The sequence below is a fragment of the Sciurus carolinensis genome, chromosome X (assembly GCF_902686445.1).
Source record: "Sciurus carolinensis chromosome X, mSciCar1.2, whole genome shotgun sequence".
In the NCBI taxonomy this organism is placed as follows: Eukaryota; Metazoa; Chordata; class Mammalia; order Rodentia; family Sciuridae; genus Sciurus; species Sciurus carolinensis.
Window position 1 is genome coordinate 95,435,204 of NC_062232.1, and position 17,586 is coordinate 95,452,789.

Here is a 17,586-nt window from a genome sequence, read left to right on the forward strand (position 1 = left end):
TTTCACCTCATTGGTTTAATTTATTCTTAGGTATTTTAATTTTTTCATAGTTCTTGAAAATGGAATTGCCTTCTTGATCTCTTTTGGTAATTTGCTGTTGAGGTCTAGCAACATTACTGATTTTCATATTTTGACTTTGTATCCTGCAACTTTACTGAATTGTTTTTATAAGTTTGAATAGCTTTTGTCAACCTTTGTGATTTTGTGTATATAGAATTATATTATCTGCACAGATATTTTGACTTCCTCCTTTCCTATCTGGATACAACTTATTTCTTTCTCTTTCCAGATTGTTCTTGCTAAGACTTTCAGTAATATGTTGAATAAATGTAATAAAACTGGGCACCCTATCTTGTTATAAACCTTGGAAGTTTTTCAGCTTTTCCCTATTCAGTGTGTTTACTGTGGGTTTGCTATATATGGACTTTATTATGTTGAGATTTATTCCTTCTATACCTAATTTATTGAGTGTTTTTATCATAAAGGGATGCCAAATGTTAACAAATGCCTTTTCTTCTATTGACATTGTCATAATTTTACCTCTTCATCCTCTTGATGTGGTGTTTCATATAAATTTGAACATGTTGAACCATCCTTACATTCCAGGGATGAATCTCAATCATGGCGAATAATCTTTTTAATATGCTTTTGGATTCAGTTTGCTAATGTTTTGTTGAGCATTTTTGCATCTATAATCATCAAAGCTATTGGCTTGTATTTTTCTTTCTTTCTTTTTTGATACATTCTTGTCTGATTTTGGAATTAGGTAATTCTGACCTCATAGAATGATTTTGGAATAATTCTCTCATCTTCATTTTTTTAGAATAATTTGAGAATAATTGGTATTAGTTCTTTTAAAATTTTTGTATTGGTGCATTATACTTACACATAATAGAGACTCTTTGTTACATACTAACACATGTACACAACATAATTTCATTCCCCAATACCTCCACTTTCCTTCTCCTACTCTCCCACTCCAATAGTATTAGTTTTTTTAAAAATCATTTGTTAGAACTCAGCAGTGAAACCATCTGGCCCTAGGCTTTTCTTTAATGGGAAACTTTTTATTAATGATTCATTCTTGTAAAATTCTATAGAATCTCTTTACATCCTTTATCCATCTTTACTAAATTTTTTATATATCCATATCTTTAGGACAATTGGCAGGATAGGAACTCATGTAGGGTTGGAGATGAAAGGCAGCATGTAAGGCAACCGGGGTTCATTCTCCAGCACTACAAAAAGAAAAAGAAAAATGGAAAGAATAAAGAAAAAGAAAAAGAACAACCAGAAAACAATATTACAGTATGATATTTTTAACTAAAATGAAAATTTTCTTTAATTTTTACAGTTTCCACTAATGGAAACTAATTTTTCCCCTAATGTCCATTGTTTCCATACCTTACCCAGGATTGCACATTGTACTTAGTTGCATTGAGTAGCTTCAGCTGTGTCCAACAAACTCTGATAATTTTTTTGTTTTTATTTAGTTCCTAATAATTTTAAATTTCCCTTCTAATTGTTGCTTTGACCCATACATAGATCACTTAAAAGTGCAGCATTCAACTTACAAGTATATGGGAGTTTTCCAAGTTATCTTGTCTTATTTATTTCTTGTCTGCAATACATTCTGTATTTTTTCAATCTTTTTATCTTTATTGATACTTTTAAATATCTGGGTCAAAGATCCCTCTAACAGAATATTCCACTGGGCACTTGAAAATATGTGGGTTATTGCCAGATATCTTTTGTTACTAATTTTTAACAAAATTCCACAGTGGTAAGAGAACAGGTTCTACTTGATTTCAGTTCTTTTGTACCATGAAATTTTTTGAGACATGTTGCAGTGTTTCCTGACTAGTATTGCATAGACACTTGAATAGAAATTAATAATTATAAAATATTGCACACAACAGCAGAATATGATTTCTATCATGTTTTCAATTGCTTCATAGTACAATTCAGGATCATTATACATTTACTATTTTTCTATATATTCATTCTATTACTTTCTTAGAATTTAATATCGAAAACTCCTAGTATAAGTACAATTTTAACTGGAAACCAGGGGTGGGGGAATTCACTACATAAGTCTGAATAGAATTTCTGTCTCACTGATTTGGAAGCGAAGAGAAACATAATAGGTCATGGATGGAACACTGTAGACTCACCATTCTTAGAGAACTCTAGTAGATTTTCTTGAACAAATGTTTTTCCATATGTTGTACCATTTCTGGAAACTTTCAATTGTCCTTTTGTAATTTCTACCACTTTTTCTGGAGAGCAAATCTGTGGAACTACTCATGCTATCATGTCAAAAATGGATCTTATTTCACTCTTTTTTATATCTGAATAATATTCCATTCTATGGATATATATATACTTACCTTCAATTCATTGAACACTTTTAAAATAGCTTATTAGGGCTGGGGATGTAGCGCAGAGGTAGAGCACCTGCCTAGCATGTGTGAGGTCTTGGCTTCAATCCCTATCAGTCCTGCCTACACACATACACACACACACACAAATCTCTTTTAAAGTCTTTGCCTAATAAGTCTGATATCTGGGCTTCCTCAGGGATAGTTTCTATTGATTGTTGTTCTTGCTATGTGTGAGTCATACTTGCTTGTTTCTTTGAAATTCTTTTTATTTTATTGTATTTTATTTTTCAATCTGGATATTTTAAATGTTATGCCACAGCAATACTGGAAATTAGATTTTCCCCATTTCCCAAGATTTTTGTTTCCACTACTTATCGTTCGTTTCACAACTTCTCTGAAGTAATTTTACAAAGTATACATTCTTTGTCAGTGAAGCCTTTACTCCCTTAACTTAATAACCAGCTAATTACTGGATAGAGATTCCTTTTAAATGCCAGGAACCAATAAACTCCCCAGTGTTTGCCAAAAGCTGTATTGTGGTTGGGGCACATCTTTGGCACTCACTCAGGCAGTTTGCAAATCTGCTATGGCCTCACTTCCTGTTTGCAGCGAGCCTCCAGTTTAGCCAGAGAGTTTAGGGCCTCCTCAGGTCTTTACCAAGCAATCTCATAGCCTTCCTTAGGAATGCACCCTACACCCACACCCATAGGTTTTGATCTAAATAACGCCCTTATGGACATGTTGTTCCTTGGCTTCCCCCCCCTAACTTTACATAGTTTATTCTTCTACCCAATTGTTTATCATTGCCTCTGCCAGCTGGGGTGTTAAAATATTTGCCAGTAAATCTTTCCCAGAACTGTCCTCAGGGACAGGTTTTAAGGCCCCCTTGAACTCCTAATCATGTCCAAAAAAGACAAACCTTTTGAGCTGGGTCCTTGAGGATACTACCGGCAAGTCAAATAATGACAATTATTTGGGTTCATGACTTAGAAAGATCAACTACTCCATTTTGCCTCCACTGGTATCAGGCATGTTAGCTGATCTGGAGAGCAGGCAATAAGAAAAGGATTCATTCTTACCAATATTGAGACATTTTTCTTGAATGAATGGTTCTTATGTTGCAGAAACTCTTTGGTTAGTTTCCATAGTTCTGAAAATGTTGGCGTTTTTTTCCAAGTCTTCAGCTGTTTTTCTGGGAGGAGCAAAGTTTTGGAGATACTAACTCAGCCATTTTCATAGACATCTCTCCTAGTTTTCTTTTACTTTAAATACATTTGTTAATAAGCCATTTGAATTCCACTATTGGATTTTTAGGCATATTTGTCTGCATTGTTTTTAAAATCATTATAATAGGAAATGCAACATAACTTTTTAATTTACCTGAATCTACTAAATATTCATCTTGATTTACTTCCCAAAATGAGAAATACAGTAAACTTACATTTAACTATCCTCATCATTTGTATGTTGTCAAATAAATGACATGTGTATATGTTACAAGCCCACTTATAGAATATCATAAATTTTACTTTAAACAATGTCTTTGTAAAAGTAATAGTAAAATTAAAAGATTGTATCACACATAATCACATATTCACTCACCATTTCTTGTGCCTTTCATTATTTCTTTCTCATGTCATGCCTTTTATCCTCAAGGACTTGCTTTAGCATTTCTCATAGTGCAGATCTGCAACCAGTAATTCTTTCTTCGTTATCTGAAAATGTTTTCATTTCACTTTCAATTTTGAGGGATAGTTTCACTGGATATAGAATTATCAATTGACTGTTTTTTTCTGTCAGTTCTTTGAATTTGACATTCATGTTACTTCTGGTCTTCATATTTTCTAATGATGTCAGCTGATAATTATTGTTTCCCTGTATGCAATATATCTTTTCTTATTGGTGCTTTCAAAGTTTTCTCACCCTCTTTTGTTTGATTGTTCATTAGTTTGTTTTGCAATGCTGAGGATTGAACCTAGAGACTCACACACACTAGGCAAGTCCCATGCTGCTGAGCTATACCACCAACTCACTCACTGTCTTTTAAATTGAGTAAACTGTGATGCTTCTAGGTGTGACTTCTTTGTTTATTAGCTTCCAAGATCAGACAAGATTGGGCGCATTCAGGGTGGTATGGCCGTAGACTTCTTTGTTTGATATATTCAGGGTTCATTCAGCTTTAAGAAATGTGAATTGAGATTTTTCACCAATTTGTGAAATTCTTGGCCATTATTTCTTCAAATTATTTTGCTGCCCCTTTGTCTCCTCTCTGTCTGGGACCCCAGTTACACATATGTTGGCACTCAGGTTGTATTTTTCTTTATCCTTTCACTCTCTATTCACTGATTCTTTTGGTCTTCAAAATCTGCAATTATGTCGTCTAGTGATTCTTGGGTTCAGTAGGACAACCAGTCCCTGCTTAGGCTTCACGTCCCTGTTACCATGGTCAAGAAATTACCTCCAGGTAGAAAGAGTGGGGTGAACATAAGTTTTATGTTTTCCCCTTATAGTTAAAATCACAGTTCTATTCCAATTATTGCCAATTGTGTGAAAAGAGTTGTCTCATAATTCCATCCAAGTCTGATACCAGGAATTCTGTCATGGCTAGAAACATGAATCCAACTTTTTAGAATGGTTTTTATCATTGTGCTTACTTTTGAATGAGTTCCATTGACCTTCAAATTCACTGGTCATTGCCTCTGCTGTTAACTCCATCCATTTTTTTTTTATTTTAAATTTTAAAATAATATATTTTTGCAGTTGCAAGATTTCCTTTTTTCTTTAGTTTCCACATCTGTCCTCTATAGATTTTCATTTCTACAACCACTATATCTTTTCTGGTAAATTATGTAACATTTATTGCTCACGTTCAATACCTTCAAATAGTTTTGTTGTTGTTGTTCTAAAGTTTGTTCAGAGCCTATGATTGTTATTAGTGTGAGTGCTGCTGTTCCATAAGCTCCTCCACCATCACTAGAAAATGAGAGCCTTCCGTTAGCAGTTTTTAGAATTGCTTATGTCAGGAAATTTAACCTGATTTTGATACCAGCTACTGCATCAGGACTATAACTGAGAGTTCGTGTGTAAGCAATAATTGAAATGTGAGACTTGACTCAACTACAAATGTAGGCAATAACATAGAATGTGAAGTATCTATATTGCTATCATCAAAAAGAATCACAGGTATTTGCAAAACATTCAGTTGCAGTTGATATAGTGACATATGACAGATATTCTTCACTATTTCCAAATTTCATTAGTTATTATATCCACTACTAGAACTTGTTATTTAACATGCTAATTGAAAAGCACATATAGGGCTGAAATTGTAGCTCAGTGGTAGAGTGCTTGCCTAGCGTGGAGACCCTAATCCTGAACATGTTCTCTCTCTCTCTGTCTCACATACACACACACACACACACACACACACACAAAACACATATATAATCATTTCTAAAATTATTATTTTGAATTAATATCAGAATGTCAGAATAATTTGGTTCCTTTGCAATCTCTTGCATATCATTTTATGCATTCAAAATCATTATTCTGAAAAGATACCCATAGGTACAAAAGGTTTAGAACCCTTACCTTAGATTCATTTTTGATTCCTCCTTTTTTTCCATAAAAGTTCTCCCTAGAAGATAATGACCTTATGATTTCCCCTTATGTCTCTAACCCATACCTGTCTCTGAAATTTCAAACACCTATAGCCAAGTAGATTTCCATATTGACACCCCCCAAGCACCTCTAACTTAGCACAGCTCAAAGTGAGTTAGTTACAGTTTCTGTTATAGTCCACTCTTTTACCTACATGTTAATGATTGATGGCAGTCCCATCTTTCTCACAGCAAAAACTAGAAGCCTGCCATTAGTTGTTGACTGTCCCCTCTCCCTCACATGCCACATCCAATCAATCACTGTGGACTGACAATGGAACTTCCTAAATATCTCAGAAATCTATCCATTCTTTTTATAATCCCTTCTACTCCTCCCTTAATTTAGACTTTTCCTTTCTCTTGCGTAATAAGCCTTTATTTTGTTAAACCTATTATAAGAGAGTTGAGGCCACCCTTCTACCTGATACTTTACTTTCTACCTACACCCCGGAGTCCATCCCATCTCTTCTCAGGTTCTTGCTCCATTGTCTATTGTCTTTTTCTCTTAAGTCTTCAAATCCCTCTTCTGAATATTTTCTCTGTAGCATATGAATTATTGAATTATCAATTGAATTACTGATGATCTAATTTTATTTTCAAGAAAAGTTCTTTATCCGTAACCATCTATCTGTATTCACTCATTTTATTTCTGGTGGTGTAAAGGAAAAAAAACAAATATCCATTTCAACTACATTGTGCATCCAGTTAACAATTCTGCTAATTTTGCCACTTAATTTTCATCTCTGTCTTTTTCTTACCTTTCTGTATAAACCCTGATAACTCCTACCACCCATTCACGCTACCTATTGGAACAATTCTTCTCATAGAAAGTAATAGCCATTCTTCCATCCTGATGTAATTCTTCCCATTGTTTCTAAACTTGCCTCCTCAGGGACCTTCATCCATCATTTGTAAACTTTCTTTTCTATTTTTAAGTTCTTCCACTTATTATCTTTAAGGAGTGGGCTCCTTGTGGCACATTAAATACAAACTTCCCTCAATCTTCATTAGCTGTAAGTAGTAGTGTGGTCATCCTTCAGTGCTATTTCCAATTTCACTTCCTCATGCCCTCAGCCATATTGTGGTTGAGTACCAGAACCTCACCCACTTTCCCACAAATTTCTATCCGAGCATATTTACAATCCCTGGACATTTCTCTTATCAGCTCATGAATTGACTTCTCATACTTTCCTTGTTATAGTCATCTTGTTTTAGGTCAAATTCCTCAAAGTTATTTAAGGACTTAGCACTATCGTTTATAGTGGTCCCTGTCATTTATTCATGCATGCCTAATGTTCCTACTTTTCCCAAACTAAAAATTCTTGAGGTTCAGAGTCTGAATTCCTCAAAATTCTCGCCATACCAACATGATACCAGATTCTTTATCAAAGCATACAAAAAAGCTTCTTTCTCCAACTTTCATAACCCTTTATCTTCTGAGAACTGAGATAGGCCTACTTGTCTGTTTTGTCTTCTGTGTTGTTCCCTGAAAGTAGTCCTTCATCTTCTGCTGTCAATTACTATGTTAAAGGGACTCATTTATGACTCTGTGAGATAAGGGACCACTCATGTCAGCCTGATATCATATGGTCCTCCTAGGTGCTTTGAGAAAAATTCCTCTCTATGCCAAACAACTCAGATTCCTCTGAGAAATCTCTGCAGGTCAACAATAATTTCCCTAATCTATATTTCATTTTGATGTTGGCTAAGATGTCCTAGGAAATTTATTCTATTGCCTTTTATATCACCATTTACTTATTATTTATTCTTTGGCAATGTTTCCTACTCTACCATAATTGTTCTCTCTATAATCAACAGTTACCTTCTCATATTCAAACACAGAGGAAACATTTTAAATTCTAGACCTCTCTGTGGCATCTGAAGCTGTTAAGGACTTTTTTCAGAACCCTCCCTCCCTTTGGCTGTTACGACATAATTTTTCATTTGCACAGAATTATTACCATGCTACTGATACCCATTTTGCAAATTTTACTACAGGTGGTTTTGATCTTACCATAAGATATCAAAAGAAGTTTTTCAGCCCAGGTTTATTCACAATGACAGCTATTTAATGACAGCTACCTGGCCAACAATGCTTGCTAGACACTATCATTGTAAGATGCATCCTAAGTTCAAAGATATTAAAAATTTCAAGAAATGTGCATTTTAAAATCATCAGCAAATGGTATTATTATCTGATGTTTTGAAGAAAACTAATCTGTGTTGCTTGAATTCAAGGCTTTAGGAAACAATAGGAACATCTTTATATATATATATTCAGAACTTAGTTTCTTTGCAGTAAAATAACTTCATTGAATAATGACTACTGAGCTTTTGTTGAGATTAGAATGAGATAATGCATGTAGAGTATGTGAGATAATGCATGTAAAGTATGTAGTGCAGATCAAGTTTAACTATAAACACTCATAATAAGCAATCAATGAATGACAGTTGGTAGTAGTAGCAGTAGTAGCAGAAGTAGTTTTGGTAGTAGTACTAATGTATCATATTTTCAATAAAATAGTAGTAGCAGTAGCATGAGATACTTTCAATAAAATTTGAACTATATACTACTGAATTCAATGTTTTTAAAGTGCTAAGTAGGATCTTATAGATTTATTGAAGATACTTTTTCTCTCTGAGTTTAAGTGACCTTAATAAATACTAACCTTTTTTCAGGATTTTGCAAGAACTGAATAAGATAATGCATGCAGATATTTGACTGTTTATGATTTGAAGTAGTACCTGATATTTGCAGCGGGATGTGAATTATGACTTGTTTTATTGTTTCTAACATTATAAGGAAGATGGTAATAGAAGTTATTGAAGTTAATCTCAGAAACATTTAGTAATTCCATTTAATTCTTAGTGTGTTTTTTGTCTGGGTTGAATACAATAGTTCATGAAAGTATATAACAATTATAAAATACCTGGCTTGGTGTATGACAAATAGGAATTACTCAATAAAAAGTAGTTATAAGTATTCCAATTGTTGTTATTGATACATGGTATTTTCAATGGGAGTTCATTTCTACTTTTCCTCCTTGGTCAAATCAAGTATTTCTAAAAATAATTTAAAAAATACCCCATTATATTTGCTTAATTTACTAATTTTTCTGAAGTTAACTTCATCAAATAATATATGCCTTTCAAAATTTTATGAAAATGAATGATAATGCATTTAAAGTGTTTTATTACTAGTATCACTGTGGGTTATACTTAACTGGTATTATCATAGTACATGAATTTCTATTATTTGATATTATCGTAGCACATGAATGACTATTGTTTGATATTATCATAGCACATGAATGACTATTGTTTGATACTATCATAGCACATGAATGACTATTGTTTGATACTATCATAGCACATGAATTACTATTGTTTGAATTTAAAACGCTGAGGAAGATTTTACACATTTGCTGGGTGGATTCTTCAGAGCCTGAATAACTTTATCTATTGACAAAGAACAGCAGTTCTCAAACTCTTTGGTGTCAAGACCCCCTTATACCCTTCAAAATAATTAAGTACTACAAAGAGCTTTATTTTTACATGGGTTTTATCTATTATGGTAATAGAAATTAAAACTGAGAAATGTTTAAAATTTTGATGATTCATTTTATTTTAAATAATAACAATAATAATCGGATTAATGTTAACATTTTTATGAAAGGTAACTATAATTTCAAAAAAATCAGAAGACAGGCCTTGTTTTATATCTTTGAAAATCTCTTTAATGTCTAATTTGATACAAAGAGATCTGGATTCATATATGCATATGCATTGGACCTATTATGCTACATTGTTTGGTTGAAATTTATGGGGGGAAAAAGTGCTGTTTTAAAGACAAATGGTTGGAAAAGCAAAAACTAAAAAACTTTCTGAAAATCTCTGCGGCCCCAAGGTTCTTGAACCACAGTTTGAGAACTGCTGGTACTTATCTTTTAAGTTTTTTAGAGTATTGCATAAGAGAGTCTATGCATGATATATTATTATTAATACTGCTTCTATTATCATTTTCTTTATTGATAATCTGATATTGCCAAAAGATATTGAATTTTTTCATGTTTGTTGACTGCATACATGGTTTCTAAAAACAAAACTTATGATGGTATAGACTTGGTAAAGTGGTTAAGTTACTTACCAAATATTATCTGTCACATAGTGTCTTTACCCAAATTGAGATAACACATTTAATTCTGTGTTGTCCATAATATGCTTGGCTTAGTGCCTGGCACACAAGATAGACTTAATAAATGGCAACTATTAAAACTGCCCTTTCAACCAGGCGTTGTGGTACATTCCTATAGTCCCAATGACTTGAGAGATTGAGGCAGGAAGATTGAAAATTCCAGAACAACCTAGGTAATAGCAAGACCCTGTCTCAAAATAAAAAATAAGGGCTGGGGATATAGCTCAGTAGTATAGCGCCACTGAGTTCATTCCCCAGTACTGAGGGGGAAAAAAAGAATCACCCTTTCCTCAATGTACATAAAATTATACAAATAGATGCCAGGGATAAAATTGGCCTCACATATCCAGCAACAGCTTCAGCTGTGCTCCTCTCTTCTGTTGTTCTTTGACAAGGCCTACTTTCAGGTCCAAGAGTCCTGTATGAAATTGAGCAAATTGGCTGGTGATATAGCTCAGTTGGTAGAGTGCTTGCCTAGCATGAAGAAGGCCCTGGGTTCAATCCCCAGCACCACCAAAAAAAAAAAAAAAAAAAAAAAAAAAAGTGAGTAAATCTAATAGAAGAAAGCTAACACTATTCTGGAGCTGGGCATCTGAGTGATGCTGACTTCCAGATTTTACAGCCAGTAGATGATACCTTCCCCCAAAGACTTCAGGTGTCTCTAGGAATACCTAGAAGACTGTGCAGCATTTCCTGTGGGAAGTTGAATCTCCACATCTCAGTGTATTAACTCTGGTGAGGATTCCTCCAGAGTGAAGGCAAATTTCTCAATCTCAGACTGTAGTTTCCACATTGCTGGGAGGGAGGAGTGGGCAGGGACTGGAGAGGGGAATCGCCTCTTCTGCACCCTCTGCTGCTCTTGCTGGAGGATCCTGGGAAGGTGTAATAGTTTTCTAAAAACATTTTGTCAAAAATAGCCTTTGAGTGGTAGAGTGCTTGCCTCGCATGCACAAGGTCCTGGGTTCAATCCCCAGCACCACACACACACAAAAAAGTAGCCTTCTTCCCTATGATTCTACAGAAATGTTAAGTGCTTCTACTCAGGGGTCCAAGTCTTTTGCTCCACATGTCATCACTTCCAAAGGTAGCAGTGGTCACAAAGTCTTGGGGACATCTTGGTCCAAAGTCTTAAAAGACATATTATCTGTCTCAGAAAAGACCTCCAGATCTTCTTATCACTTTTTTTACTTTTTAAAAAATTATTAATCATTTTGTAATGGAGATTTTCAAAGATTACAAAAGTAGAATTATATAATAAAGTACTCATCATCCATACTCCCATCATGTTTCATCCATACTCCCATCTATTTCTTCCTCCCATATTGTCTTGAAATAAATTTCAGACATCAAAATACTTCATTCTTAAATATTTCAATATGTCTACCTGAAAATATAAAAGCTTTTTTTCCTAAACAAGTGTAAAATCAACATCTCACCTAAAAACTAATGCATGATAAAGGTTAAGAGTATCAATGAAAGACCAATTGTTCAAAGTCCCAATTATGTCATGCTATTTTTGAAAATTTCTCTTTGCATCAAGATCCCAAGCAGGTCCACATAATAATTATTCAGTAGATCTTTTAAAGTATGTCTTAATTTGTATGTTCTCCAAGTTTTTCTCCTCTAATGTTTTTGAGACTCCCTTTTCTCTTAATCTCATATTAGCTTACTTAACTCCAGGAAACTTCCAGCAACCTAACTCTTTGCTAAAACATTTCATTAAAGATAAGCTAATACTGACTTCTTTTAGGCAAGTTTGATCTATACTCTTTCTAGAGACTATCTTACATTTATGACTTTTTCAATATAGGATCTAGCAATACAGCTGGTAGCATTCTTACCTGCTTCTTTTACCTTAAGAAATATAAGAAATATAACCCATGTGGTTCTGCTGTACTTTATATTCCCAAATGCCTGCTGATATTCTCGCAAGTATTTCATCAAACTTGGTGAAAGACAATATTTTCTATTCCCCTTCTGATACCTGTCACTCTTCCCAGCCAGGATTTGAAGGTCTCCTTACTGGTCTGGGGCACTGTGTTGTAGGGTATCCCAGAGATTTATGGTCTTATTTTCTTGAATGGCATGTCTAGGTTCAGAGTTGTAGGTAGGCATGGACCCTAATACTCAAAGGATTCTTGCCACATCTGCTGCTCCTCCTCCTCACACTTTGTCTAGAAATTCAATGTCTGAGGAAGAAGACTTAAAGATCATTATCCCAACACTCTTTCTTATATCTTGCTGGGAATTAAACACCAACATCCTCAGCAAGCTCTAGCAAAGAAATATTGACCATTTTTTCCTCCTGGATCATGCAGCTCAACATTCGAGATTGAACTAGAAGTGTAAAAACAAGTAGGGCCTTTCAGTACCAGGTTCCTCCAACTGTCTTTTGTGTTCCTTGAAGTCAGCATCTATCTCTGTGAGCACATGTTGTTTCTGTTTTCTGCCACGGTTCATGATGTGGAGACCCAACATTCCAGGATTCCTAAGGATCTCTCATAGCATCCCACAAGTGCAGTCTGAATCTTCCCCACCCACAACTTCTTGTGGGCACAAGATAGGGTAAATTATCAGTAAAATTTGAATTTCACTTGCAAGTTATTGCTACCTATTAATATAGGACCTCTTCAAAATCTACCATAGTTATTTCTGAAAATTTCTAAATTTCATACTTAGGCCTACGCACAGGATCGCCTTATGTCCCAACGGCCTCATTGATATTTTCTATGTATTTACTGAAGGCAATCTTATTATCTCTCAGTATTCTTATGAACAAAAATGCTCAAAATTCGACCTTGAAATGGAAGAACCATATCTCTCCCAACTGGGCTTTTCCCTCTCCCTGCCCCCATACAACACACACACCCCCTAGGGATTGAACACAGGGCCTCTTATTAACTTATACTACCCCTGAGCTATAGCCCAGCCTCTCTCTGTCTCTTGACCTTGACACAAATGCTGCTTATGCCCAGATACTCAAAAACAAACAAAAAACCTGGCTAAAAAGAGAATCGTTTGGGTTTCTGCTTACATTTTAGCATAATGGTCAGACACAGTCCAGTCAACCCTTTTAGGCTATTACAGATGATATACATATCATTTTTTATCAAATTTAGAAGACAGTATCCTAAAAAAAGAATGATTGGCCTTAGTAATGTCATTGTGGACAGATGCGAATTTATTCCTAGTTTCAACAGATATCTATTAGAGTGCCTTCTGAGCTGCGACAGTGCTAAGAGATGGAAATAAGACAACAGACTCAATTCGTAGACATAACCGTATCTAATACCTTATCTCAATAATGGTGATTCCACGCCTTCTACAGAAATTCAAGGAGAAGGCATTCCTAAGAAGAAAGTTATCATTTTGTGTTATTCTGCTACCGTTTCTGGGGACTATCAATAATGCTTTCAACAAACAACCTCTAAATCGCCTTCGGTAAAATGCAAATGAATGTACGCTGATGCACAAATCCTTCCAATCCTTCCAGATGCTTTAACAACGGCCCACCTTCTTATTCCTTTAGGTGTCTCAGTTCCCATCCCCGTGATCGGACTGAGGGATGAAGACAAAGTGTTCGTGAACAACACGACGTGCGTGCTCAACGACCCAAACTTCGTTCTGATCGGATCCTTCGTGGCGTTCTTCATACCGCTGACGATCATGGTGATCACGTATTGCCTGACGATTTACGTTCTGCGCAGACAAGCCCAGATGCTACTGCAAGGCCACACCGAGGAGGAACTGGCGGGAATCAGTCTGAATTTACTGCAGTGCTGCAGGAGGAACACCGCTGACGAAGAGCGCCCGGCAAACCCCAAACCAGAGGCGAATGTTGTGCGCAAAAGAAAGAAGAAGGAAAGACGTCCCCGGGGCACCATGCAGGCGATCAACAATGAAAGGAAGGCGTCGAAAGTCCTTGGCATTGTGTTCTTTGTGTTTCTGATCATGTGGTGCCCGTTTTTCATTACCAATATTCTGTCGGTTCTTTGCGGGAAAGCCTGTAACCAAAAGCTCATGGAAAAGCTTCTGAATGTGTTTGTTTGGATTGGCTATGTGTGTTCAGGAATTAATCCTCTGGTGTATACTCTGTTTAACAAAGTTTACCGAAGGGCTTTCTCCAACTATTTGCGCTGCAATTATAAGGCCGACAAAAAGCCTCCTGTCAGACAGATACCGAGAGTTGCCGCTACTGCTTTGTCTGGGAGGGAGCTTAACGTTAACATTTATCGGCATACCAATGAACCTGCCGTTAGGAAAGCTAATGACAGCGAGCCAGGTATAGAGATGCAAGTTGAGAATCTGGAGCTCCCAGAAAATCCCTCCAATGTGGTTAGCGAAAGGATTAGCAGTGTGTAAGAAAGAGCAGCACAGTCTTCCTACAGTGAGGCTACACGTGTAGGAAAAAATTTCTTCTTTAATTTTTGTCGGTCGTAACTAATGTAAATATTGCTGTCTAAAAGAGTGTTTTATATATAGCTTTGCAACCCTGTACTTTACAATCATGCCTACCACAGTGAGATTTAGGGTTCTATATTTACTGTTTATATAGATGGAGACTAAGTTATTTTGATTCTTTGATGAATACAGTGTTTGTGTTTTCCAATTCCTCCCTCCCTTACTTCCTTCTTTCCTTTCTTCCTTCCTGTCTCTCTCTCTCTCTCTGTTTCCTTTGTGCTTGTGGAAACGTTGATGTTCCTCTCAGGTGGCATTTGCAGGAGACCAGAATGATGCACGTGACAGTGGTTACATTTCAACCACACCTAAATTGACAAATTCAGTGGAATCTCTTTCCGGGTTAACAGTAAATATACACTTTAAACTCTTGCTCTGCTCATCACACACATAAACACAGTAAAATACGTTCTGCCTAGTGCAACATCCATCAGTGAGTCAATGGCAGAACTTAGCCTTGATGTTACATATAGGGGCAAAATTTGACATTGTCGGAATGTTGTGTCGGTATTTTGCTGCAATGTCCGTCCCCAAACATAGTGGTATTTTAACACAGCAGCTGGTTAACCAGGACTACAGAAGTGGAAGGATGATAAAGAGAAATATACACCAAAAAGCTTTTCACTTCTTAAGGACAATGTTCAAATTCTGATTATTATGACAAGCAAACTGGAATTAGTGTTTTCATTCTGGTCCTTAGTAAATACCTAATTCCATAAAGAAACTGGGAAACGAGACCCCAGAGTTATTTCCCATTCCAGGATTCAACATCAATTGGGTTTTGATCTCAGAATTCTGGAAATTCGTGTGCTACACACAAAGTGAAATTAGTATTTTGAGCCTTATTAAAATATTTTCTTAATTATGGTACCTCTATCTATAGGACCTAACTTAGCAGTCCGTTTTTAAGTAAAACTTGGATAGGAAGCGTAGATGGCGAGAACCTAGGAAGTTTTACTTGATCAAGGACTACCGAATTAGGCCCTTAGAATGTGAAAAAAGTAATTAAAAAGACGCTTTTACTGAACTCTGGGAATAACAGAAATACAGAGTTTCCATTGGGATTTTAAACAAAATTTATCTCATTTTCAGATCCTTCCAAACTCTCTAGTGCAGGAAAAGGCTGCAGCTTATTTGTGAAAGTGGCAAGCTCTTCATTGTACTGCAATTCCGTGCCAGAAATTTAAATCTTTGTTCAAATATAGTGTTGTGTTACAATAAGTGTTGGCCATTGTTTCATTCGTGGGCCTGCTGCTCTCTAAGAATTCAGTACCATTTTAGTAGTTTGTAAACCGTGAAAGGTTTTCAAGCATTGCTAAAGTCAGACCATTAAGTCTATGCTGTGTGCAGAGTATACACGTGTTTCCAGTAACTGTGTTTCCATGTGTGTCCATTTTACACAACTGTGGATAAATTTCCGAGAATTCATGATGCTATTTCTTATGCCTGACAGTTACTTGTGCACCTTGGAGTGTGCCTCTTAGTATCTTAACATTGGCGAATGCAGAATCTGAATTTCCAAAACCCCTGGTCTGTGTCCTCAACACACAGCATAGATAAATCCAACAGTCTGCCATGGGGGCAGTGGAGAGCGGCTGTATTCGAGGAAACTCATACAGTCTCTATTTGATTTACAACACTGCCAGATGTCAATCAATTGCTTGAGCATGCCCAAATATAACATGAAAGCAAAGTCTACCTGCCTGTTAGGTCAGTTGAACTGCATGTTAAAACATTACCTGAAATTGAATGAGGTGATCTAATTCTTACTGAAATGAAGATGTCTGAAGACACGCATGCATCCAGCATGAGTTCTGCACATACAGTTGGTGCCCTGCATGAATGCCATGTATGTTGCATGAATCCATTGATTTGTATTAAAGTAGGGCAGAGTAGCTGATATAAAAAGGACTGAAGAAAATCCTCCAGCAGTCCTTACAAAGACCATGCATTCAGATCTGAAGTAGCGTGAGTATGAGAGAAAATTGGAAACAGCTGATTTCTTAACTATCAGGGCAAGCTCATAGCACATGTTTTACAGAGAATTGAAATATAAACCATGGATTTCTAAAAGCACTAGCAATAAGTTGGATGGTAATAGCTTATAGCACATTTGTTAATAATTCTTATGTCATCGAGTAGTAGTACTTAATAGTACCCAACACAGTAATTATCCTCAAATTGTGTGCTATTCGTAAGTTCTGTGCAGTTTGGTATGAAACAAATATACTCATTTGGATATAAATCTTACAGTTCAATGTTAAATCTACAAACTTTTATAAATGTTTTAAAAAAAAAGTCTGAGTGATAAATGTAAAAGTGGTGAATTTACTGTCAAATCATTTTGATGTACTATTATATATGTATATCTGTTAAGACACGTGCAACAGACTGCCTTATATTATTTCCTGTAATTCTTCTCCTTTGTCAAATGGTACTTTTTGTGAATGGTTGCAAAGTGTTGTCTTATTCTTGATTCCTGTATGTTATCCACTCCAAGTTTTTGTGATACTTCCTATTAATTTATTAAATTTATTAAATGTTGGCTATGATGTCATGTGTCTTTTTTTCCCTCCGAATCATTCAAGGATAAAATGTACCCCTTCACTGCAATTTCTTGAAAATAAAATCAAACCCTATAAAATATGTTTACCAAGACAAACACCATTATTGTATGTACTCAAGATCAGAGGAAAAAATTAAGAGGCATGACCGGCACAAGTAATATCAAAAGAGCATCTCCAATTCCTCATGAGGAAACTAGCTGCACTCCCAAATTATCCTACCTTCCTTCCCTGATCAGAGGCTGGGTGGCTCACATCCTCTCCTTGCTGTAGGTATCATTACTGTCTTTCCACCAGAATCTAAGGTCTCTTAAGGGTGGAAAGGG

General features: G+C 35.7%; 1 protein-coding gene and 1 non-coding gene across 2 annotated transcripts in view; both read left to right on the forward strand.

The window, feature by feature from the left end:
• Window positions 1–17,243, forward strand: part of Htr2c (5-hydroxytryptamine receptor 2C) — a 249,819-nt gene extending 232,576 nt beyond the window's left edge. The window contains exon 6 of the mRNA XM_047536800.1: window positions 13,768–17,243. Coding sequence (XP_047392756.1) covers window positions 13,768–14,600 — 833 coding nt within the window. The 3' untranslated portion in view covers window positions 14,601–17,243. The remainder of the gene's footprint in view (window positions 1–13,767) is intronic.
• Window positions 10,682–10,754, forward strand: Trnaa-agc (transfer RNA alanine (anticodon AGC)). Its single transcript has one exon. It is a non-coding gene; the product is annotated as a tRNA-Ala (tRNA).
• Window positions 17,244–17,586: the final 343 nt, after the last annotated feature.